Consider the following 25,829-nt stretch of genomic DNA (forward strand, 5'->3'; position numbering starts at 1 on the left):
AACCCCAGTGCCCAGGAGACACACATACAAAGATTCCTGGATCTCATGGGCCAGCCTAACCTAATCAATGGGCCCCAGGCCACAGTAGGCAGTCTTCTCTGAAAAACAAAACAGAACAATATGGGGCTGATGAGATGGCTCAGTGCCTGGCAATCTGAGTCCAATCCCTGGGGCCCACATTGTGGAAGGGGAGAACTGACTCCTAAAAGTGGTCTTGCGAGTGGGTCAGCAGTTCAGAGCCCTGACTGCCCTCTCAGAAGATCTGGGTTTGAGTCCCACAGAGCAGCTTCCTTAGTCCCAGAAGATCTGACACCCTCTTCTGGCCTTCACTGGCATCTGATGCAAAGACATACATGCAAACACCGATACCCAATAAAAAATAAAGTAGCCGGGCGCCATAGCACACTCCTGTAATCCCAGCACTCTGGGAGGCAGAGACAGGCAGATCTCTGAGTTCAAGGCTGACCTGGTCTACAAAGGGAGTCCAGGACAGCCAGGGCTGCACAGAGAAACCCTGTCTCAAAATAAAAAAATAAAAGGAAAAATTTTTAAATAAACACAGGACTTCGGGCCCCTGAGGAAAGGGAGGGATGTGATAGGAAACCAAATCATTTGGGCAGAGGGTACGATGTGTAGTACCACAGCTGGATGAGGCTGGAATCAGCTGGGGACTCGGGTGTAGCTAGCACTGACGGTGGGCTGGCCAAGGACCTGCATTTATGTTAGGTCCTGGCATCAGCATCCCTAGTTACACAGACCTGAGGTTCAGAGCCATCAGCTGGTGGCGGAATCGTACAGCCAGATGTCATACATTCCTGTCCCTGGGGAGTTTTCCTCCCTGTTAAGCTGTCTCTCACTTCATTTGTGCTTTATCTCCTAGGAAGGGAGCCATTGACAGCTTTCAAAGGGGGAAACGCTGGTCTGACCTAAAAATAGCTTCCATTTATCCAGCACTTAGTCAGCTACACTGTGCTGAGCACTTTACAGAGATTACCTCGTTTAATCCTCACACCAACCCTATGGTTATTATTATCTCCATTCCACAAATGAACCCCAACTTATGAGAGGCTGGGGGGAGCTGGGGATTTAGCTCAGTAGCTCTGTAGTAGAAGGCTTGTCTAGTAAGCACAGTGCCCTGGGTTCAAGCCCCAATACACACAACACATATAAACACACCATACAAACACACATATACACCACATACACACTCCATACACACACACACACACACACACACACACACACACACACACACACAGGGGAAGGGGGAGACTAGTTCCAGTACACACACACACCCCATATACACATACACAAACTACATATACACACACATCCATCATATACAAATACACAGGGTAGGGGGAGGCAAAGAGGGGAGAAAAGCCCCAGGACACACATACACATATGGGGTGTCATTAGTCACATAGCTACCTGATGACAGAGCTCAAGTGTAGCCAACTTAGTCTGGCAACAGAGGACTGACTGTCCCCATTTCTCCCCACCCCACCCCAGCCCTGCCCTTGGGGCTGAGACAGCAAAGGAAGGGTCCTCTGAAGGCCAAGGTCTGGAGACCTGCTGCTCAGTGAGTGTGGGAGCAGCTGAAGGTGTGCCTGAGGAGTGTGCGCTGGTCTCGGGACAGACGGTATGTCCTGTGCCCTGTTGAATGAGGTCAGGAACAGAGGTGTCGCTCAGGCCTCCCACTAAAGCCAGGAGTCCCTCTCACATACTCTGTGCTCAAGCGCACCTCCCTCCTAATGCTGTAGGGGTGTCATCTCATTCCCAAGATAACAGGGCCACCTCAGCCCCCCTCCTGTGGCTATTCTGGGCTGCTCTCTGATCCTCCTCTTCTCCTGGCCCCTACTTCTCCCTTCAGTGGGAGTAGGTGGGTGGGGAAAAGCCAGCCCACTTACATAAGCCTGTGGCTTCGACCCTGGGACAGCAGGTGCTCAGCCCCTCCCTCACCAGCACAGCAACAAAGAAAAGTTTCAGCTGGGAGCCCAGCATGGAGACAGCCACCACCCAGGAGATAGCCTCGTGCTGCCAGAGGCAGGTAGAAGAAGCTGCTGACCCAGTGGATGCTGTAGGATCCGAACCTTCTCACCAACGGGAGGCAGGCAGCCACTCTCTGCAGCTCCTGCCCTCTATTGAAGGTGACCTATGGCAATCCGGAAGCGGGGGGGGGGGGGGGGAATGTCGAGAGGTATGGGAGGGAAGTCCCACTGCCTCGAATATACCTTAGGGGTCCCCCAGGAATGTCCCACTGCCGCGAATATACCTTTGGGGTCCCCCACCTCCAACCCCTGTGTGCAGGCTTTAATAACTTTAGAGAACTGCTACTTAGGAGAATGCATAAATATTCCTAGGAGCCCTCACCTTCCTTCTAAAACTGTGACTTGCTACTTACATGTCTCTATTGTAGTTTTGTTCTTTAGCTGAAAAGTCAGTGAATGGCAGTTGTGGCATTTTTACAGTGACCAGCAAGGATCTGTTTATACTTTTAACCATCAAAACCAGTCATGGGTCCTGGGAGGACCCAGTAGACTAATAACCAGTTGGGAAGGGACGGGGTGAGACAGCCACCATCTGTAGTGAAAGCAGAACGGTTCCAGAGCTGTGGCTATGAGGAGACTGAGTGTCTTGATAGTGCGCTGTCTGGCTTCTGCCTGGGCCATGCCACAGCATCAGGACCTACCCTGACACCCCACACTAGCTCCCCTGGCTGAGGTCTCTCAGAATCAGAGCTCTGTGGAAGTAAGAGGCTTTTAGGAAGAAGCACCCCATTTCTACTCTCCAGATGAAGGCACTTGGTGCCTGCTTCTGCCCCATCACCCTACAACCTGCCCCAGTGCTAACTGTCCTGGCTGAGCATCCTACCCCACCCCCCACCCCCAGCTCACCTGGGCAACAGCTGGGAGCCAAATGAAAGTGTCTCCACTGCACCTGGGTCTGCAGACCCAGGAAAGAAATGAGAAATAGCTTTTTTCCTTCTTTCTAATGGTCTTTAGCTGTCCTGTTGCTGTGCTAAACATTTAGCCAAACAAAGTACCAGCATTATACACCCCCCCCCCTCAAATCTGCAGAAGATTTGAAAACCACACACGAGGAACCCATGACCTCCTGGGAAGAAAAGAGGTAGGAGAAAAAAGACATTCTAGGCTGGCAGGCCACAGTCTCAGGCTCTGGTCCCAGAGTGACCTCGGATGGGTCAATTTAACTGCTCCATTTTAGTTCCTTCTCTGTAAAGCGGTTTTAAACATCCCCCGAGGAGGAGGTCGGTTAGAAGGATCGCCGAGGTGATCTAAGATGCGCTTTGGAAGAGACTAAACCAACACAAGAACATTTCCAAGAAAGGGATGACAAGCAAGGTCTGCCTCCAAATAGGGCCCAGAAGCACAACTGCCCACCCCTTACCCTAGAGATCCTAACGGAGTTGCCTGAATGTCACGGACAGAGTCGGTGTGTTTAACCTCATTAGAGAGGAAGTAAGAGAGCTGCTGTGAGCTGACTACGATGGGACAGGAGAGTCAGAAACTCTTGTCCTAAAAGACCAAGAGAAATCTGGGCAGAGGAGAGAGAGAGACAGAAACACCAACTCCCCTATACTGAAGGGGATGGCACCCATCTCACCCAGGTGGTACCTCTGCCAGGGCGGGGGGCTCGCTGTGGACAGCTCTCTCTGGCAATTCCAGGCCCAGGTCCAGCCAGAAGCCCCCTCCTCCTGTATAGCAACTCTGTGTACTGCAGGCCTCAGGGCCATAGCTAGTGGCTCAGCACAGAGGTCAATAGCAATAAGGCTGTGTGCATATGTTAGCATCTTTCTGAAAAGACGATGACAATGACGTGAGTTCAAATCTTAGCTCTAGCCTGTTAGGGCACCTTTCTGAGCCTTCATTTTCTCCTCTGTAAACTGAAAGAGCTGACCCTGAGCAATGTCCTACACTTCTATGATGGCTGTCCACACCCACCCACCCACCCACCCACTGCTACCCTGGGGAAACCTGATAAAAAACTATGGACTATCAACCCTGCAAAGATAAACCAAAAAATATTCCTGAGGTTCACAGGGCCTCTGAAGCCCACCCAGAAATCCTGAAGGATGCTTGGACCTGGGCCTTTTTTTTTTTTTTTTTTTAACTTTATTTGCATAGGAATGCTTTATCTGCCAAAGAGGGCATCAAATCACACTGTGGATGGTTGTGAGCCACCATGTGGTTGCTGGGAATTGAACTCAGGACCTCTGGAAGAGCAGGTGGCTCTCTTACCCACTGAGCCATCTCTCCAGCCCACCTGATGACTCCTAAGTTCTCTTAAGAGTTCCAGAGACTATCTGCCTCCTAACACTGCTTGTTCCTTGCAGAGGGCACAGGGCCTGGGGGGTTGCTACAGAGAGCGAGGGATAGCAGGGAAAGCCGAGGAGGCAAAATTCATTGGTACATTCAGAACAAGCTGCGGCTGACGAGTAATGACTCCCAGGGCAAATTCATGACCAAATCAGGAGGAGGATGCAGCTGGAGTTAGCATCATTTGTCCTCAGCACCCCACAGAGGTACTGGGTCCAGGAATCGAAACCCAAAGGAACCAAAGGGGAGGCTGGGGAAGGGGCTGCCCCTGAGCTGGAGCAGATGGGCCTTGAGACAGAGAAGGGAAGGTCAACTGCTAATTCCAACAGAATTGCTCCCAGAGCCTGTGTACCCGCCTCTCCCTCTGAGCGGCTTCTAGGCCTAAAAGCTGATCCCATGGCCAGCCAGCCTGGGTGCTTTCCTTCTTTACCCTACAAATACCTACTGCCCTACCTATGATACACCAGACAGAATCCTAGGTGTCTGTTACAAAAAATAACAAAGTTACTTAAAAGGATGCCCTCAAGGTCTCGGCTAATAGAAGGAGAAAGACAAATAAATACATAAAACATAATGTGGCTCAGATGGTGCCGAAAGTATCCCAGGGGGAAAAGTGTTGGGGGTAGGAGGCGGGCAAACCTCATGCTCCAAATAGGATGATGGGCAAAGGCCTTAAAAATAGGGCACAATGTAAGCAGCAATATAATATACATTGAAGTGGACAGTTTTCTCTGTAGGTAGACCGAGTACAAAGGTCGTGAGTCAGGAAGGTACTTTATAAAGGGTTGGGCCACTGTGGCTACAGCACAGTGAGGGAGGAGACAACGCTAGGACGGCAGGACGGAGGCGCAGAGAGTTAGCAGGCCAATGCACCATGAAGGATGGCTTGATTCTGGGGCAGAAGGGCAGCCAGTGCAGAGTCTTGAACAAGAACTGACATAATCAAGTGTAGATTTTAGGGACTTTGGAGGGTTACTGAGTTCAAAAGAGATGATGGGTGCTTCTTGGACACAGCAAGATTGTCTGCTGGGAATGAGGAAGGACTGCAGACAGTGAGCTGAGGCTGTGACGGAGGTGTCAGGATCCTCAGGAGTGGTAGCAGTGGTACGTGCCTTGAATAGCAGAACTTGGGGGGCAGTGCCAGGAAGATGTCACGCTAGCTATAATGGCCCACACCTTTAATCACAGTACTTGGTAGGCAGAGGCAGGTGGATTTGTGAGTTCAGAACCAGCCTGGTCTACATAGGAGGCCCTGTCTTTAAAAAAAAAAAAAAAAGAAAAGAAAAAGAAAAAAGAAAAGAAAAAATTACCAAGATCCATCTGGAAGCAGTATCATAACAGTCAAATCAGCATATTTTTAATTGCTTAAATAACCAATTACATTTTAATAGGTGACCGACATTTTGCTATTCACTCTTCCCATTTGGATTTTCAGGGGCTGAGGGAATTCATGGGAGGGAAGGATTGTGTTGCCTCCTTTCAAAGATGGCATGTATCACACATCATTTTTGTCAAGAATTTCATATGCATATACGTTGCACTCTGATGTCAAGTCAGCATAGTTTTTCTGTTTCCTCCTCCATGCTTGTCTGTGCACACACAGACGCCGTGTGGGTGGAGGGTTTGTTTAGCTGGGATTAGGCACTGCCAAGAGATATAATGAAGTGAAGGAAGAATGAAGGATCTGGGTGATTATGCAAGAAACTGGATGTCACATGACCATGGACTCCAAGCTCGTGGGGAAGAGAGGGGTAGGCAGCATGAGATGGGCAGGGTAACATCTCAGTGGCATGGCAGAATTGCGATATGGCAGGACGAGAGGCCGAGGGAAAGAACCTGTATCAGTCAGGGGTTGCCAGCTGATGAAACAAGCACGCCTGGAGACAGTTGAGCTTCTTATTGCTGGTATAGAACCAAAAACAAATGTCCCTGTTAGGTAGGTAATTCTCCATGAAGCAATTCAGGGACACTGGCCTTTCTCCCATTGGGGCTTTGTCACTTAAGGGGCCCTATGATCATCTGCCTATAGACAGCAGAAGTTGGGGGCAGGGACACAGTGAAGTCACTTCTGGCTTCCCTGGCACTGAAATGACTGCCACCCTTCCTACTTAGACGTCATTGGAGAAAGTTAGTACCTAAACTATAGCAGCGGTCCTGGAAACTGTTCCTGGTGGGGCAGCCCAGTGCTAGAGGTAACTATACTGTGAAGATGTAACATTGGTGTTGGTGGTTAAGGAGCTGCACTCCGTGGAAAGACCATGGAAAGGTTCCGTTTCTAGGTCTGGAGAATGACCACAGGGTCCAAAGGCTGAAGCAGGCATTGAATTGATGAGTGTGAGATCAAAGGACACTCAGAACAAAGCAGGCCTGGTTCCTATTGACATACCAAAGTGTCTGTTGGCCTCCAGGCTCACTGGGTACCTGCGGCTCCTCTCAGCTCTTCTCACTCAGCTCCCTACCCTAAACTTCTCCAGTCCATGCGCTTCCCTTCCTCCAGGTCCTCATTTCTGTATAGCCATGCCAATTTGGCCACATAATCTTTTGGTTCTCTTGGCTCTCCCCTCTCTACTTGGTCTCCCTCTCTACTTGGTCACCCCCTCTTCTTGGTTCCCCCACTTCTTGGTCACCCCTCTTCTTGGTGCCCCCACTTCTTGGTCCTCCCTCTTCTTGGTTCCCCCTTCTCTTGTTTTCGTCCCCTCTCTTGTTTTCGTCCCCTCTCTTGTTTTCGTCCCCTCTCTTGTTTTCGTCCCCTCTCTTGTTTTCGTCCCCTCTCTTGTTTTCATCCCCTCTCTTGCTTTCCTCCTCTCTCCTCCTCCTATGGTCTGGTTCAGTTTTCTGGTCATATTTAGTCCACTACTTTCTCTCCATGCTCTGGGCTCTTCTGGATGCCTCTGGCTGTACTCTCCCTCATATCTGCCATAAAGACCTACCACTCAACCTTGCCTTGGAGCTACCATGCCCTTGCTTCATAAATCTGGTGCCCAAACCCCCACTGTATACAGTGAGGCAGCCTGTGAGAGGACACCAGCAGGGACTGGGAGGACAGACAGGGATTGAGACTTTCCACTGGAGGAATATTGAGGATGGAGGCAGTGAGCTGAGGCCAAAGCCACCAACCACGAAAGCAAGGCAGGCAAGGGATGATGGGTCTGTCACAGAGAACCATTTTCTGCTCATAGATCACTTTGTTTTTCCCAATCTTACTTTTATAGCCTTCAAGGAGGTGACAGTGTTGTCCTCTACAAGCAGGTTCTTCTGAGGTCTACCCATTCTTTTTGGCCACATTCCACCAAACAGGTTTCTAAAGCTACACCCGTGGCAGCCATCAATGTTTCTCTAAGAAATTCTGGTGTTTACTTCTTGAATCTCTGAAAATATTTACTTTCAAAACCATAGATGACTTTGAACCTCTTGCTCTTGTTTTGGCACCCACTTATTGACACGGGGATATGTTTATGTATGTATCCACACCTACGTGCATGCACACGCACTTGCAAATCTACACACTTACATGTGCACATATACAACATAGATCCCTCTCTCTCTCTTCCTCCAAAGCATCATTCCTTTTCTTCCCTTTGTGAGCCATATTGAGTAGCAATGTACGGACCATACCACCTCAGGAGATTCCTGGATAAAAGATTACATGAGAGGATATGACCAATTATTTTCTATGAGAATAGGAAAAAATGGCCATGAATGTCAGCAGATTAAAACTGGAGTAGATGGTCGGATAACCAAGACTTGGAAGGCCAGGCATGGTGGCGCACGCCTTTAATCCCAGCACTTGGGAGGCAGAGGCAGGGAGATCACTGTGAGTTCGAGGCCAGCCTGGTCTACAAAGTGAGAAACCCTGTCTCAAAAAGAATTAAAAAAAAAAAGTCTTGGACCTAACGTTCTATTGGAGAGACAGTGTGAGAACAACCCAGGTCAGAAGTCAATGATTCTCAAAGGAAATTTCAAAAGCTAGGGTCATCAGTCCTGGCCTAACCTCTGAAGATGAGCTCTGGGTTCTGAGTCACAGTTGCTTCCTGACATCTGAGGAGGAAAAGCCCTTGGGTGTGATGGGGAAGCCTCCCCAAGGTCAGTCCAATTTACACTTCACTTGCCTGGAGGTGTGAAGAGAGATGCCTCCAAGGAGCCCTAGGTAAGCATTCTGAGCAAAGGGGAAGATTGCTGACCAGGTCGAATTTGGAAGGTGACGGAACTCAACGCTGACAGGGCACCTCCAGCTGCCAGACCCTCTCTCCTGGACCGCATTCGACCCCTCCTCTCAAGGTCATCTGTGCCTCTCCCCTGAAGAGTCTCTGCAACCATTCACCCTCTGAGAGTCAGAGACGCCCTGGTGACTTCCTCTTGTCAGGGGCTTTGTATAAATAAAGAGCATAAGGGACCTCTTCAGGGAGGGAGGGCCTCCCCCACCTCAGCATCTCCTCTGTGTGGCCTCCTTCCTCTGGCTGCCTCATTGGCGTCCCCTTTAGACCTCAGAGGCTGCTCCACGTACCTGAGCTTATGTTCCTTTCCTTTTTTTCCCTCTAGTGTGGGTGAAAGCAAGCTAACATTTCCCAAGATATATTTGTAAAGAGCGAGAAATGCAAGATGGAGACAAACACCATCTGACATCAATAGGAGGCCCAGGCCTGGTCTCAAGCTGAGGCCTAGGCAAAGCAGGGCTCGGTTAATGCAACTCCCAGCATGAAGCCTGGCTACCATCTTCTCAACTCAGCCCTTCTTGGTCCTTGAGCCTATCCTCCTGCCTCCTTTCCTTCTCCCTCTTCCTCTGGGTGACTGGAGGTCATACCAGGCCCTGCCTCCGGCAGCTAGGTCTAGGAAGATACTGATGAGGGTGGGAGACTGGATGAATGAGCCACGCTTTGAAAATGGCTCCTTTGGACATCTGATCCCAGCTAGGGAGGCAGGAGTCCTGGGTGCCAGGCACAACTCTACACCTCGCCTGGACATCAGCAAATCAGTGTCTCTCTGAGCTTCTCCCTCGCTCCGGTTGGCTTGTTTTTCTTGTGCTCACTAAGATCCCTCTTAACTCCGACACTCTGGAAACAGCTCAGGGACAGAGAAGCCTGTTCCTTGGCAACTATGAAAGGTTATTCCTTTATCCAACAATGGAGAGCCAAGGCCAACAAGATGAGGGTTTTTTTTTTTTTAACCTTTCTTTCCAATTACTTCCCCCCCCCCTTTAAAACACACACACACACACACACACACACACACACACACACACACACACACACTCTCACATCTGCCTGTGTCCAACCCCTTCGTTGCTTGCCAAAATGGCCACAGGAAAGGAATGAATCACACAACACTTCTCTTGTTCCCACCCCACCCCCTGCCACCAAAGTCAGCAGAGAGCAGACAGAGCAGGGTCACTGGGCAGCTTGGGCGCCATGCCGGCCCTGTTCTTACTGAAAACACTTATGTCCTTTTAGCGCACAGTTTCCAAAGGTGCAGACCAAACCATATCCAACCCGGGTGGAGAAAGACAAAATAAGGAAACTAGATAAACGAGATGGTCAGCAAGTGTTGTGTATTAATATTCACTTCTTTTAAAAACTATTTATCCATTTATTTTATGCATATGAGCACTCTGTCTTCATGCACACCAGAAGAAGGAAGCAGACACCATTACAGATGGTTGTGAGCCACCATGTGGTTTCTGGGACTTGAACTCAGGACCTCTGGAAGAGCAGTCGGTGCTCTTAACCACTGAGCCATCTCCTCAATCCCTTATATTCACTTCTAAAGACAAATGGTTAAGTCATAATGAGAGGCAGGCTACAAATTGAGGCATAAAAAGAACACGGTAGGACCTCTGTCTACGTTCTCTCAACCAGCATCATTGAAAGGGTTGCTTTATACAACGTACACATTTAAACTGTTCAATCTATAAGCAAACATACTCGTGTCAGGGTGAATGCTTAGGAATGCACTTTGTGCTATCAGAAAGCTTGGAATGGCCCGACAGGCATTCACGCTGTTTGCCACAGGAATGTACCAGGGGTGGAATTTCCTCAACTGCTAGGAATCCATTTTGGCAGGAAGTCTTAGGTTGCGGGTGGAAACTGAGGCAGTATCACTTTCTAATTAAGAAGAAGAAGAAGAAGAAGAAAAAAAAAAGCAACAGGGGACTGACTGCCTTTGAGAAAGGAAGAAACTGCAGCCCTGGAAAGGAAGGAGGAAAAATGGTCAAGTGAGCCAGGTGGGATGTCTGCACTTCCACAGCCAAGGTAGCCCCCATCATCCTCCAGAGAACAGGACACCCAGGCTCCAAACCCTGAATGCCCTGAGAACCTCTCGCCTGCATCCTGAGAGGCAGCAAAAGACATTCAGCCCCCCAGTGTTTACTGGAAAGCCCCTGGAGATCAAAGGGCAAGTAACAGATGGCCCCAACCTTCCCCAGGTTTTTCTCGTGTGATCTACTATTGAGCGTAAGAAGAATGCAGCAGTAGGTAGGGAGCAGGGCGGCAATGAGTAAGAAGGGACCCAGATATGGGCTCCCTCTGGGATGACTTTGCACAGCCTCCCTAGGGCGGGGTGCTGACTCCTGCAGAGCAGGAAGCCTTCTGGTGGCCTGTGCCCAACTGGGAGGTCAGATTCACTTTGACAGGAGTGTTATTAAGGACCAAGCCACCCCACTCCTCCCCCACCCCAAAATCACTGTAAAGACAAGCTGTGAAGACCGGGCTGTGCACAGAAAGGAACAAAACTCGAATGGGTGGAAAGCCAGTGGTCCAGAGGTCCAAATCAAAAATAGTATCAGGTGCAGAGTGCAGTTTTTTGGGGGAGGCGAGGGGCGTGTTGAGACAAAGCCTCACCTGCTGGGTGCTGAGATTGTAGGCGGGCCCCACCACACCCAGCTCCCGTGTTCTTTCCAGTGACTTCAGCCTCTCCAGGGACTCCTTCAGCTCCCTGCTGCCCCCACCCCCACCCCCCAATCCCCGGCACAACTGTGGGAAGTTGTGGGTGTGAGCTTTACTCACAGAGCACAAGGGCGATTGAGAATGCCGAGTTTGATAACCAGCACAGTGGAAAAGGGTCTAGGGACATTCCCTGCGAAAGGGGCTTAACCTGATGGTCACATGGGTCATTGCCCAGAGACTACTACTGCATGCAGTACCCACTTCCTCCGAGCATCCATTTCCTATTCTCTTTCTATCACTCAGAGCACCCCAAGATCTGGCTACCTCGGGCCCTGAGACAGACTTACATCCGGAAGGCTGGGGAGACAGTCAATCTACTCGTCCCGTTTCAGGTGAGAACACCAGCCCCATTCGGGACCGGGTCAAGGTTCTGACGCTCAGAAACAGAATTAGGAATGAGGCAGCCTTTCTGACCTTGAATGTGAGGATCCACAGTACCAGAAGTCTGAGGCCAGGTCACCATCATCCTATACCCGCCCCCTCCGCAAGGTTGGGTTTGGCTAAGACAGGTGTGCCCCATGAGAGGAGGAAATGCTAAGGCAGCCCTGCTGTCTGCAGAGGTCTGGGGTTCTTAGGACTTTGGGCAGCTACTTGGCTACCCTGAGTATCCATGACCAAAATCATCTGAGGATGAAAGACTCACAGCCATCCCTGTGTCTCTTGAGACTACCCCGAGAGGAGGGAGCTCCCTGGAGGAGTCTTACCAAAAAGCCGCTAGCTCAAGGTATACAGCTCCATGTCGAGATACCGTGTGAGTCTGGGGTAGACTACAGCAACCGGAAGAGAGGGTGCATGCCCGTATGTGTGTGTGTGTGTGTGTGTGTGTGTGTGTGTGCGCGCGCGCGCGCGCGCGCGCGTCTGTCTATGAGCCTCTTGGTGGGGATGCTTAAACCTTAACCCCACTGCTCAGGGCAAGCCCAAACCTCAAACCACCTGGACTCACAATGGCTCTGCCTTGGACAACAGCCGTGTGAGTGTGCGGAACGGGGAGCGGGACTCAATTCTTTTCATCAGAGAAGCCCAACGCGCTGATTCAGGATGCTACCAACTCTGTGTGCAGCTTGGCGGGCTGCAGGCCACTGCCAACATCAATATCCTGGTGATTGGTAAGGTTGGGGAAGCGGGAGAGGTAATCTCTAGGACCTCCGGGCTGAACAGGAGCTATCACAGAGTGTCTGGGACATACATGGTGGTAGGTCATGGGAGGGGAGGGGTCTGAACAGAGAAAGGAGCCGGGGCTTTCTGTAAGTGAGATCGGTGCACGTGGGTTGCACAATGCCCACTGCCGTGGGTTTGCCCTTCCAGAGAAGCCGGGCCCGCCTCAGAGTATTAGGTTGGTGGATGTTTGGGGCTCCAATGCTACTCTGGAATGGACGCCTCCACAAGACACCGGCAGTACAGCGCTCCTGGGATACACGGTGCAGAAGGCTGACAAAAAATCTGGGGTGAGGCCCAGCTGGGAAGATGGGAGGGTGGCGTTATGGAATAAGCTTCTGGCAGCTCCACACGGGGTGAGATTAAAAAGAAACCCCGCCCCCCCCCTAAAAAAAAAAAGCAAAAAGCAAAGCAAAGCCTAGGTATCTCACACATGACATCACCTGGGGACCCCACAGCTCTGGTTCACGGTCCTGGAGCGCTATCACCGTACCAGCTGCATTGTCTCGGACCTCATCGTTGGCAACTCCTACCTCTTTCGAGTCTTCGCCGAGAACCAATGTGGGCTCAGTGAGACAGCCCCGGTCACCGCCGACCTTGCCCACATCCAGAAAGCAGGTAAGAAAGCTGAGGCCATGTGCCGACAAGACTTAGAAGAAACAGAACGCAAGCCGGAAGAGGTTTTTCACTCGCGGCATCATGGGTCCCCTTGGTGCCCACAGCTACTGTTTACAAGACCAAGGGGTTCACCCAGCGGGACCTCTCCGAAGCCCCAAAGTTCACCCAGCCTCTGGTGGACTGCACTACAGTCACTGGCTATGACACCCAGCTCTTCTGCTGTGTGCGTGCCTCCCCCAGGGTGAGTAGGGGAACTTGGGGGCTGTGGGGGTATCCTGCAACACTTCCTGCTACTATCCCATCTTGTCCTGAACTATGTCGCAGGGCATTCTAACCTGAACATCTGCTACCAGTGCTACCATCTGCCTCCTCGACAGCGGGTTACTTAGGAACTGTCAGGGCGTCTGTAATTCAAGACAGATGGATACAGACGGTGTCCCTTTTGAGTGGTGGGTCCTCCTGTACAAACACATCACTTCCAGCTAGTTTTCTGGCAGAAGTGTCTGATTCCCACTGGCTTCCCTTTATTGTCTCCTCATGCCTTGTCTGCTCGGGGCTATGCACATGGACAGAGCTCTGCTTGCAGTCTAGTCTTTGTAGTCCACACCAGTAACAGCCTTTACCAAATAAACTTGGGTCACAAGTACCAGTCAGACTGTGTGGAAGGAGACTTGTGGTAAAGGCCACTCTAGCAGCCACTTTCGAAACAGAGAGGACAAGCCACTCACAAGCAGTGGGGCTAGAATGTGCATAGATCACTGTGTGTACATAAAAAATGGAGACCCTGGGCTGGCAGGATGGCTCCGTGGGTAAAGGCGCTTGCTCCCAAGCCTGGCATCTCTGGGACTCACACGGTGTAAGGAAGGAACTAGCACCAGTAGATTTTCCTCTGACCCACCACACATGTGCTGTGGCACCAGTGAGCCCTTCAGCCCCTACACACACACACACACACACACACACACACACACACACACACACACAGACACACACACACACACAGACACACACACACACACAGACACAGACACACACACACACACACACACAGACACACACACACACACACACACACACACACACACACACACACACACACACACACATAAATGCTATTTTTAAATATGTTTAAAGTGGAGCCCAAAGCTAGGTGTTCTGATTCATACCTTTCATTCCAGAACTATGGAGGTAGAAAGGTAGATGGATCTCTCTGTGAGTGAGGCCAGTCTTGCCTGCCTGCCTGGTCTGCATAGCAAGAGCAGCCCAGGCTACACTGTCTGACCCTATTTCAGAAAAAAAAAAAAAAAATTGGTTTTGTTTCTGTTTTTGTGGTTTTTTTTTTTTTTTTTTTTTTTTTTTTTTTTTTTTTTTTTCTCCCAAGACAGAGTTTCTCTGTGTAGCCTTGGCTATCCTGGATCTCCCTTTGTAGACCAGGCTGTCATCAAACTCACAGAGATCCACCTGCCTCTGCTTTCCCAGCGCTAAGATTAAAGGCGTGCACCACCACTGTCTCGGGGGGGGGGGGGGGGGATATATATATCAATGTCTAGTCATAACCCATGATGGCTTCTTGAGCAATTTCACCCAAGGCAGGGACATTTGTTGGAGTTCAGGCACTCTAGTCAAACACCAGAAGAGGCTCCAGCTGCTGCGGAAGTACTGAAAGGGGACTGTTTTACCACAACATCAAGGGCAGGGAACCTTGCAGAAAGCCGCCTTCCACAAACCTTGTAGGACAAGTCCCAGATACTTGAATGCGATTGGCTCTTACCCTGCTCTGCTCCCGCCCCCCCCCCCCCCCCCCCCCAATCTTCCAGCCCAAGATCATCTGGCTAAAGAACAAGATGGATCTCCAAGGCAACCCCAAGTACAGAGCCCTCAGCCACCTGGGGATCTGCTCCCTGGAAATCCGCAAGCCCAGTCCCTTTGATGGAGGCATCTACACCTGCAAGGCCATCAATGCCCTGGGGGAGGCATCTGTGGACTGTCGGGTGGAGGTTAAAGGTAAAGATGGAAGAATTAGTGTCTCGGGTGCCAATCATCTCTTCCTTCCACCCTCCAAGAGTGACTGCCATAAGCTGAGATGGGAGACGGCCTCCCTTTGTATCAGTGACCAAATACCCAACAAGAAGCAACTTGAGGAAAGGCTTATTTGCCTCAGGGCTTGGGGGCACAGTCTGTCATGGCAGGAAGTCCACAACAGGGTAGGAGTGGATCCTCCCAACGCCAGGAGGACCATGAAACTGTTCCCGCACACAGGGACACATCCAGAGGCAGAGAGAAAAGAATGCTAATGCTTATTAGGTGTTTTCCTTTTGCCTCCCCTGCCACCTGACAATCCCCCCTGTCCCCCCCCCCCCCCCCCCCCCCCCCGCAGACAGGGTTTCTCTGTGTAGCCCTGCCTGTCCTAGTCTCGCTTTGTAGACCAGGCTGTGCCTGCCACTGCCTCCCAGGGATTAAAGGTGTGCGCCACCACGCCTGGCCTCCTGTTGCCCCCTTTTATTCAGCTTAGGCACCCAAACTATGGGATGGTGTCACTCATGATTAAGGTGGGTCTTCCCTCCTCAGATAAAACTCTCAAGAACAGGGTCGCGAACATGCCTAGAGATGTGTTTCCTAGGTAACCAAATCCAGTCAAGAGAACCAGGCAATTAGCCATCACAGCCGCCCAGGGCCCTAGTGTACCTGTCACCATTAAGATGCACTGGGAGTCCATTTTGTCACCCAAGGTTTCATTTCCGTCCATCACAATTCAACAGAAGAATCACTATTTCCATTTTTTTTTTTTTTAAGAACAAGGGTGAAGTATGAGGAAGTAACTGCTTTACCCGTGTTGGCTAGCTGAGGAGACGGCACTCCAGAGGCAAAGGGCACTTTCCTTTAAGGCCCATGATCTTTTGTCCCAGTTCAGAAACAACAGAGGTTGTTAGTTTTATTTTACTTTCCCCGCTGGCTTGCTTGGGGAGCGCTACACTCTCTCCCTTCCTCTCTAAGGTATCCATTCATTTATCCTTTCTTGCTACCTTGTGGGGATCTCCATCAGTGCATCTAGTATATTATTGGGGTGAATGTTCTAATGTTCTAATCTTCAGATTTCATACCCATATACAATAAATATGACCATCCCATCCCAACACATTATTCTGTAATTATCTATTTATAAATTTGCCTTCCAATTAAGCCATAAATAAAACTCTTTGTGAGAGCTTTGTCCCCAGTGTCCAGCATAGTTGCTGACACACAGAAGGCTGTAACTGTTTGCTGCCTGAGTCAGGAATGAGCAGCCCTTCATGTATCCTATTCTCTATGTATAGACTCCCCAGCCAGCATCCTGGACACCCCCAAAGCATAAGTAGGACATCCGTTCTCAATGCTCTGAGAGACAGTTTCCCAGGGATTTATGAAATATTAATGTTGAAAAAATGTCTGCGTTTTTTTCAGCTCCTCATTAAGGCTGTCCTAAGAAGACAGGATATCCGAAGAAGGTAAGGAAGGAGGCAAATGGTGCCTTGATGGATTATTTCATGGGATGGATGTGAGCCTCTCAACCATGTGCCCCTGGTGCCTTTTTACATTATTATTATTATTATTATTATTATTATTATTATTATTATTATTATTATTATTAATAGGTTTCACTGTATAGCTTTGGTTGTCCTGGAACTAACTCTGTAGACTAGGCTGGCCTAGAACTCAGAGATTCACCTGCCTCTGCTTCCTGAGTGCCAGGATTAAAGGCGTGTGCCACCACCACCCAACTTATTTTTATCTTTTAATTCTACCACTATCAGCTCTGCAGAGGGAACTGGTATAAAGTCTACTTCTACCAGGCCAATAATAGGGACCAAACCTAATAAACCTTGGGGAATTCAAGCTTCTACCTCATCAGGGTGCACTGTGGGAAGAGGTAGGTGGGGACAGTAAGAGAAAGAGAACAGGACTCCACCCCCACAGACCCACACTGTGGGTAGGGACGGGTCTGCTTGTCTCTCTACTTCTGTATCATAAGCAGGGCATTTCTTCCTATTCAACAGAAGAAAAAATTTTTGTTAAATGTCAGTAATGATTTAACATTTGGATATGGGGCTCCCAAGCAGCTCATCACTGGCAAAGGGCCATTGGGTCACTACTTAGAATGTGGTAGCTGCTTCAAATTCCCCCATCGCTCACAGGAGAGATCCTGTGTATAAACTGATGGACAAGGTGAAAGGAACGCCCAGGAGAGAGTGACAAAAACCCAGCTCCCAACATTCCCTCTGACTTTCAGCTCCTGGATGAAGAAAACCGATTTATTTGAGCCCATCAATGATACATAGCAAATGAAAACCCTAAGGGCTGCATTAACCGCACAGACTCTCCTCAGGAGAGCTTTCTCTGCCAGCTGGCTTAGAGACATTTTTCTCCTCCCTCCCCCCCTAGCAGTACCACATGGTGTCAGTGTGGCTCATTCTTATCCTTGGGTCCCTTCTGTCTCCCAGGCGGTGCACTCAGAAGCAAAGCATGGTGGCCAGTGAATTCACAGCACTGGACCCAGAGACCAAAGAGGGATGGTCTTAGCACATCCCAGATAAGCTCTGTGTCCCTGCGGTGATGGCTGTGGTGGTGACTCGCCCTCTCTTTTCAGGGCCTCCCCGGAAGCCCAACTCTGACAAGACTGAGATCTCAAGGAGCGTTAACTGCCTTGGCCTAGACTAAATAAAGTATAGATTCTCAATTCTTAAAATGTCCTCTTTCTGAGCCTTTCTTTTCTTTTTAAGATCTACTTATTATTTATACAGTATTCTACGCACAGTGTGTGCCAGCCTGCACAAGAAGGAACCAGATTTCATTATAGGTGGTCGTGAGCCACCATGTTGTTGCTGGGAATTAAACTCGGGACCTTTGGAAGAGCAGATGGTACTCTTAACCTCTGAGCCATCTCTCTATGCCTCTTTTCTTTCTTTCTTTCTTTCTTTCTTTTTTTTTTTTTAATTTACTTATTTTATGTATGAGTGCTCTATCTGCACTTACACCTGCATGCCAGAAGAGGGCATCAGATCCCAGTACAGATGGTTGTGAGCCACCATGTGATTGCTGAGAATTGAACTCAGGACGCCTGGAAGAGCAGCCAGTGCTCTTAGCCTCTGAGCCATCTCTCCAGCCCCTTTCTGAGCCTTTCTACAAGGAGAAAACTTATTAAGGTTGCAGCCAGGCTAGATGGTTCCAGAACCCTAAGATGCAACCTTTGCTTCTGTTCTGTTTCATCCAGCACATTCTCTCTCAGAGAAGTGTGTTCTTCTTCCCTGCTCCCTGCACTGGCTCCCCCCAACCCCATCCAGATAAGGTTGTCCTGGACAACCAGGCTGGCCTCGAACTCCTGCCTCTGCCTCCCAGAGTGCTGGGATTAAGGGCGTGCACCACCACTCCTGGCTACTGGCTTCTTCTTGAGACAGGGTTTTGTATATTCCAGCCTGCCCTTGAACTCCATATGTAAACCAATGGTGCCCTGGAATTTCTGATGCTCCTGCCTCCACTTCCTGAGGGCTGGGATAATAGGCCTGTGCCATGTTTTATGGAATTCTGGAGATTAAATTCAGGACTTCATGCAAGCAAGGCAAGCAGTCTACAAAGTCAGCCACCGCCGCCCCCCCCCCCCCCCCCCGGCCTCTTCACAGAGGACTGAATTCAATGCTACACAGCATGAGGCGCTGGAAAAAGATGAAGAGGACTTGCTGTCTTCCCCCACTGGCTTTGCTTTGTAAGCCGGTGTGACAGGATCCACACTCACTACAAAGCAGCAATAGCACAACACAGTCCTACCTATAATTAAAGGTGAAGCCCCAAGACCTGAGCTCTGGGGTGTTGTTTCTCTTCCTTCTATTTGTTTGCATACTTATAACAAGTCCTATATTGAGGACACTCAGTGATGGAATCTGTAAACGAGGATGATAGTCCCTCCCATTCCTGTATGTCCATTGTAGTCATCTCATCAAGAGCCACAAACTCAGGCCTGGAGGAGAACAGCTCAGTAGTCAAGGACACCTGATGCTCTTTCGGTGAGCCTGTGTTCAGTTCCCAACACCCACGTGATGGCTCACAACCACCTGGAACTCCAGTTCCAGGTGGATAAGTGTCCTAGCCTCTGCAGGAACAGGCACATACATGTGATGTACACACATACATGCAAGCAATTACATATACATATAAAATAAAGATGGAAAAAATTTTAAAGATTCTCAAATCAAGCCAGGTGGTGGTGGCACATGCCTCTAACCTCAGCACTCAGTAGGCAGAGGCAGGTGCATCTCTGTGAGTTCGAGGCCAGCCTAGTCTACAAAGTGAGTCCAGGATATCCGAGGCTACACAGAGAAACCCTGTCTTGAAAAACAAAATAACAAGAACAACAAAACAGAGAGAGAGAGAGAGACTCTCAAAATTCTCCTACCTTGCAGGGATGGCAGGCATGCACTACCCAGCTCCTAAGCCATTACATAACTGATAACCAAGGCTCCTGAGGCTTCTGTGTTACATGACAGAGTTGTAGCTCAGTGGTAGAGCATTGCATTTCAGCAGCTGTCTTGGTTCCCTCAGCATTAAAGCCCTGCTGCCGCAGCAAAGCGCATCTTCCTGTGAGGCCCTAGAGAAGTATGTCAATCTAAGATTGCACCGCAGATAAACAGTAGTGAGAGTCAAGCCTGGAGAGCGCCAACAGAGGGACAAGGGTTCTTATAAGTTCATGGGACACTGCTGGTGCCTGAAGCTGCCTTCTGACCCTGTGGTGGCCCAGGTTCCAAGAACCTTAGTGAAAAGCTAGACTGAGCAAGAGTGGGGGGGGGGGGCAGGGCAATGGGAGGGAGGGAGGGAGGGAGGGTGGGTAAGAGACGGAGAGAGACAGACAGACACAGAGAGACAGAGACAGTGAGAGCACCTGTGCAGAAATAGCCTTCTATGCATCCAGAACCAAAGTGACGTCTCTCTTTTAACCTTCATGTTACAACGAGAAAGTTAAGTCCACAAGGCCCCAAGTCATGGTATGGAAAGAGTCAGAGCTGGGGTTCAGCTGCAGACCTTTCCTGGTTTCAGTCATCTATGTCACCCAGAGAGTCTGGGTTGGAAACATGGGCTTAAAAGAGAAAATATTTCCGGCGGGTGGGGGGGTGGGGGGGTATTACGCCACATTTTTTTTTTTTTTTTTTTTTTTTTTGAGAGGGAAACGGATGTGGATTGGCTGAGAAGAATCCAAAGAGATCCACGTTCACTTTGAGGCCAAGTCTGTGAGAATTAAGCTTCCATGAGCTGCTACCCACCTGTACATCTAACATCAGCACCTGACCCAACTAAACCGTTACGGCTTCCGCACCAGCCTTGGGGAGGTTGAGAAAACAATCAGCAAGCCTAATGTCCTATGGAACACCCGTTTGAGGTTGTAGGAGAGAGCCAGGTTTGGTGGCTGTTGCTAAAATTTCTAACCTGGGGAATATATAAACAATGTGCACCCCTTCTCTTAAGGCCCCAACGACAAACAACAGTAGGAGTCCACCGAAATGTATCCGGGCGAAACAGTGAACTTAACAGGCTTACTTACAGAGCAGTGAGTGACCGTCAGAGGCAGCAGAGTGGCCAGAAAGCAGCCACTCACGCTGGAGGGTCTGAATCCAGCAGAGCTGATGACTTCCCCACGGCTGCCAGGAAAAACTCCTCCCCTCGCCTCTACCCACTTATAGCCCACAGCTCCCTCCCCCTTCCCCCACCAACCCCGTGCAATTAGGACAGAATTGCATACAGCTGGTTGAGAGGGACAGCCACACTATCAGGTGAAGACCCCATGACATCCCGGCCCCACCTCTTCCTTCTGTGAGGAAAGGTAAGCAAGTCCACTGGCCCAGCTGTGATGGTCTTTCCAAAGCCTGCACAAGAGAGAACACCTGAAGATGGTTGCAGTCTGGCTTAGAGGGTGCCTTTAATTCCAACACTTGGGAGGTAGAGGTAAGAGAACAGGAGTTCAAGGTCATCCCTGGCTATATGGTGAATTTAGAGTCTGTCTCAGAAAACAACAAACAAAAAATTAAGGGGAAAAGAAACAGATGGTGGGCATGCGCGCGCGCATGCGCGTGCACAGGCTTATTAATGGAGGAGAGAGGCACCAGGCACCAACATACACAACAGCAGAGGCTTCCCTCCGCCGGAAGCAGGCCTAGGGTAGAAGGTGGTGGGATATCCACAGTGTCTGTGGCCTAAGGATCAGTCAGACCTGCGCCTCTGCTATTTGCTGAACTAGTCACAGGCCCACCATTAAAGTTCACACATTTCCAACATCCTGGCAAAGGAATAAAATCTTCATACGAACAAGATCTCTAGTGATAGGTTAATCCTTCTGCATTAAGGAGCACTACCTTGAAATCCTGTATCATTATCATTATTGTTATTATTATTGATGAATTTGACACTTATTAAGTACTTTCTTAGCAAAGTCTTACTGTGTGCCTGGAAGTACAATTTCTTCATTATTAATTTAAATTCTTAAATAGCTGTTCATACTCATCGTTTTGGGGTTGAAAGTAGGGAGGAAAAATAATATCAGGTATTTCAAAGAAGAGGCCCTTATGCTAAGTGAAGAATTCTTGGCCCTCGGGAGCTGGAAAAGACAGTCTATTTGGTGTTCTCAGCAAACTAGCAAGGAACCCAGCCATTAAACCCAGCCACAGAGCCTGGAATCCAGGAGGTGGGGCGAGAGGAAGAGGCGGGGCTCCAAGCCCACATTGATTGGCCGGTTCTCCTCACAGGTTCGGGCTCGCGGTCAGAAGGAGGCGCTGTCAGACAAACGAGCATGCACTCTGGACTCCACCCGCCGCCCCGCGGAAGCCCCGCGAGGATGTCTTTTTGGGAACTGCGCTTTAGTCCAAGGGACAACAGTCTTTACTAGCTTCCAGGCGGCTCCGCCTCAGCCCCGCCCCCACGCGCCCACCAATCGCCCTGCGCTTGTAGCAAGAGTGGGTGGAGCCTAGGAAATTCGAACGAAGCCCCACCCTTCGGGAGCGTATTCCCGGGAACTTGGAGGTTGTAGAAGAAAAGCATCCTGCTTGGACAGTGAGTCGGCGTGGGGAAAGTGGAAACAGGGGCGGGAATGTGGAAAAGTGGCGTGGGGGTTGTGGGAGAAAAATCCCAGATAGTAGCAAGGAGGGAGACTGCCTGACTGAGGAGAGGCCAGGGCTCATCAGGTGTTGGAGCACGCGCGCCTTTCCCTAAAACAACGGACTAGTTTCAGGAGCCCGTGCTGTTCCTGGGCTCTTGCCTTTACCACCACCACGCCTCCCCACCCGAAATAATGCACCCCGAGTCTAGATGGGGCCCTAGGGCAGGGTGATAGCTACCTGAGGTAGCAGTGTTGTCTTTCAGGTCTAAGCTGACTGGCTTCTTCTGGCTGGGCATGGAGGATTTGAAAGAAGGTAAGGAAATCATAAAGGGAGGAATGAGGCCCCGAGAGCCTGCCGGGGACTGATAGCTGGTATTTATTCTTTACGTGCCTTCAGATGTCAAGTTCATTGTGGATGAGACCTTGGACTTTGGAGGGCTGTCCCCATCCGACAGGTACCAGCCCCTTTGTCCTACTTATTATTCCTCCGATCTTTAGCTGTAGCCCTTTAGTGCTACCTTATTGGCTTCTAGAACCAGGGTTGGTAATATAGCAGCATATGGTGCACTCTGATGCCAGCTGTCTGCCAGAGGCCTAGACGGGCCTCTAGGACGCATCTCTGGATGCTGGTGAGGAGAATTGAAAAGCTGGAGTGAAATTCAGGGCTAAATGTAATAAAGGGAAACTGTAATCGGGCATGTTGAGGCATGCCTTTGCAGACCCCTTCCTCCCAGGATAGACGAGAGAGTTGGGGGCGGGGCGGGAATTTGAGATCTTCTGGTCCACAGTGTTGAGACCTTGTGTCAGAAAATGGGGAATGGACTTGAAAAGAAAACAGGAGATGCTAAGGGCTAACTGGGCCTCACAGAACCAGAGATATCAATTCTCATGGCCAAAATGGAGTCGGGGTTTGGGATTATCCCTGACTCCACTACAGGAATGCCTTCTGCCATCTGTTGCACGGCATGGTGCCATTATTTGTTTCCTCAGTCACGAGGAGGAAGACCTAACCGTGTTGGTGAGTCCAGAGAAACCAGTTCGACGGGGCCTTTCCCACCGGAGTAACCCGAACGCAGCAGCTCCCGCCCTCCAGGCTGTGAGGTTCAGCTTGGGCCCGCTCAGCCCAGAAAAGTTAGAGGAAATCCTTGATGAAGCCAACCGCCTGGCAGCTCAGCTAGAGGAGTGTGCCCTGCAAGATCTGGACAGTGCAGGTGCAGGCCCTGGGAGGCCCAGCCCCAGAGGGAAGCCCAGCCCTCGGCGGGAGACCTTCGTCCTGAAGGACAGCCCTGTCCGAGATCTGCTGCCCACTGTGAACTCTTGGAGCACCTCATCCCCAAGCAGCCTGACTGGACTCCGGAGCGGTGATAAAAAGGGGTCAGCCAGGGCTATTCGGGTGGCAGCTGGGAAGAAGCCCCCCAGCATTAAGAAGGTGAGTTTGGGGGGAGGTTGAATTGCATGTGTACCTTTACAGGTGCGGGGGACACAGAAGACATACAGTGTTTCCCTCACTGGTCAGGAGGAGAAAGTATTCTACCACTGGGATTGTTAAGATTAAGTAAATTTGGTTGAGACGGGCCCGGTGGCACTTGGGAGACAGAGGCATGTGGATCTCTGTGAGTTTGAGGCCAGCCTAGTCTACAGATCAAGTTCCAGGACAGCCAAGGGTACATAGAGAAACCCTGTCTGGGAAAAAAAAACCAAACCAAAAAACAAAAAAGAAACAAAGGAAGGAAGCACCCCTCTCAGATTTTGTTGGCAGCTGATGTCTTCCTCACTGGCTCTAGACACGTCCTACCTCCTACCTCTTTTCCTTAATGCCATAAGGCAGAACACATACTGTCTCCATTCTAGGCTTTCTTTGTTTCTTGCTCTATTTCAGGAATCACCCACCCGCAATCTGTTCACCACATCCAAAAGCCCAGGGCTCTCTCCTCTCGCACAATCAACCCTTCCAGCCCGACGGAAAGCCGGTGTGCCCAGTGCGCGGACAACAGCAAGTGAGATCCGGGCGGCAGAGATGTGGGTGAAGCTGGTATGGGGAAGAGTGGGGGTGGGACTCACCGTGAGTACTCCTCTCCACAGGCCCACCCACCCCCGTGAGACCAGTCCTCGCTCCACAACCCTCAGCCAGCCACTCGCAGTGTTCATCCCGGGTACCGAGAGCAGCTAAATCTTCCGGTCGACTCCCCGCCCCCTCAGCCATCCCCAGGCCCGCTGCCCGATTGCCACTAACTAGCCAGCGGGTACCACCCAGCAAAGGCGTGCTATCTCCAGATTCTATCTCAGCTCGGAAAGGGCTTCCAAGTGCTGGAGGGCACAGAGGTAAGAAAGAGTGGACATATTGTCAGGCCAGGCATGGTGGCACATGTCTGTAGTCTCAACATTTGCAAGGTAGGCTCTGGAGAACCAGGAGTTCAAGGCCAGCCTTAGCTATATAAAACCATGTCTCAAAAGAAAAAGAAAAATTAGAGCTGGGTGTGCTGGGGAAAGCCCTTAATCCTAGCACTTGGAAGGCAGAAGCAGACAGATTTCTGTGAATTCAAGGCCAGTCTGGTCTAGGGTTCCAGCACAACCATGGCTATGTAGAGAGACCCTGTCTCAAAACAAACAAAAAAGCCAAAAACAAAAAACAAAACAGAAAACATTAGGTAGAAGGATATCTGCCATGGCCCAGCTTAATCTTAACAGCTATAACACACTTTCAGGTGGGAAAAGTGGGCCTAGGAAGAAATGTCTTGCTTTCCGTGTATCTCATGGTTTTACCTCAGTAGGGAGGCACATACCTTCATCTAGTCTTTCCTTTTGATAAGGTCAACAGAGCTCTGCGCTAACTCATCTCTTGTTTAATCCCCATCAAGCTCCTGTTTCCCAGCGAACAAATCTTCCAACCACCAGTGCCGCTCGGGGCAGGGCACAGCCCCTCAGGAAAGCTGCAGTCTCTGGACCTACTAGGTAAGACTGGTCCCTCTGCCCTCATCACCTAGGCTTCCAAGCTGCTGTGCACAGCATCCTTGAGTTCAGTGTGGAGTCGGGAAGAGAGGGGCTCTTTCCATCCTGAGGAGTGTGAACTTGGCTGGGTACCAGATGGGCTTGAGAGGGATGATCATCCTAAAGCAATCTCCTTCTGTCTCTTCAGGTAAGATCAGGACTGCAAGAAGATATCCACTACCATCTTAGCCATCAAAGGCTGGACTCTCCTCTGCCAGCTGTCCCTGGCTCCAGCAGATTCCTGCCTAGACATAAGAGGAAGAAGAGTTGCCTCCAGGGCTAATCTCTGGAGTAGAGACTACAGAGGATGGAGTGGGCTGAGCTTGAAGAGACTCAAATCCTAGCCCCATCCTGCCTGGAAGAAGCAGCAGAGGTCACCTGCCAGTGGATAGGTTCTCAGACAAAATGAGGAATGCAGGCCGAGTGACTTGTCTGTCTCTTCCCATCTTATGGTCAGCCCTAGAGCTTGACTTTCTGCCCAGACCATGGTTCACTGGCCATTTACACTTGAGCGCCTGTGGAACCAGCCTTCCTGCTCTCTAGGATGGGTCTTCCTGAATTGTTTCCTCCACCGGATTCCGGCCTGTTTGGAGAGAGGCCAGGTGGCCACCAGCTGTGAAGAGCTTGTTTCCTGTGAATTCTGCGACCCTTCGCCCAGGCCAGTCGATGAGAAGCTTA

General features: G+C 50.2%; 2 protein-coding genes across 2 annotated transcripts; both read left to right on the top strand.

The window, feature by feature from the left end:
- Positions 1–1,973: 1,973 nt before the first annotated feature.
- Positions 1,974–16,579, top strand: Mybphl (myosin binding protein H like). Its single transcript, XM_051165634.1, has 8 exons — positions 1,974–2,150; positions 11,522–11,610; positions 12,189–12,384; positions 12,584–12,723; positions 12,892–13,051; positions 13,156–13,292; positions 14,869–15,055; positions 16,493–16,579. The coding sequence occupies exons 1-8, from the start codon at positions 2,003–2,005 to the stop codon at positions 16,501–16,503; spliced, it is 1,068 nt and encodes a 355-aa protein (XP_051021591.1). The 5' UTR covers positions 1,974–2,002; the 3' UTR covers positions 16,504–16,579.
- Positions 16,580–22,817: 6,238 nt separating this feature from the next.
- Psrc1 (proline and serine rich coiled-coil 1) lies at positions 22,818–25,181 on the top strand. Its single transcript, XM_051165566.1, has 4 exons — positions 22,818–23,592; positions 24,043–24,160; positions 24,246–24,485; positions 25,022–25,181. Exons 1-4 carry the CDS (start codon positions 22,981–22,983, stop codon positions 25,117–25,119), a joined length of 1,068 nt encoding a protein of 355 aa, XP_051021523.1. The 5' UTR covers positions 22,818–22,980; the 3' UTR covers positions 25,120–25,181.
- The last annotated feature ends 648 nt before the right edge of the window (positions 25,182–25,829 follow it).

Source organism: Acomys russatus, chromosome 23, assembly GCF_903995435.1.
Source record: "Acomys russatus chromosome 23, mAcoRus1.1, whole genome shotgun sequence".
In the NCBI taxonomy this organism is placed as follows: domain Eukaryota; kingdom Metazoa; phylum Chordata; class Mammalia; order Rodentia; family Muridae; genus Acomys; species Acomys russatus.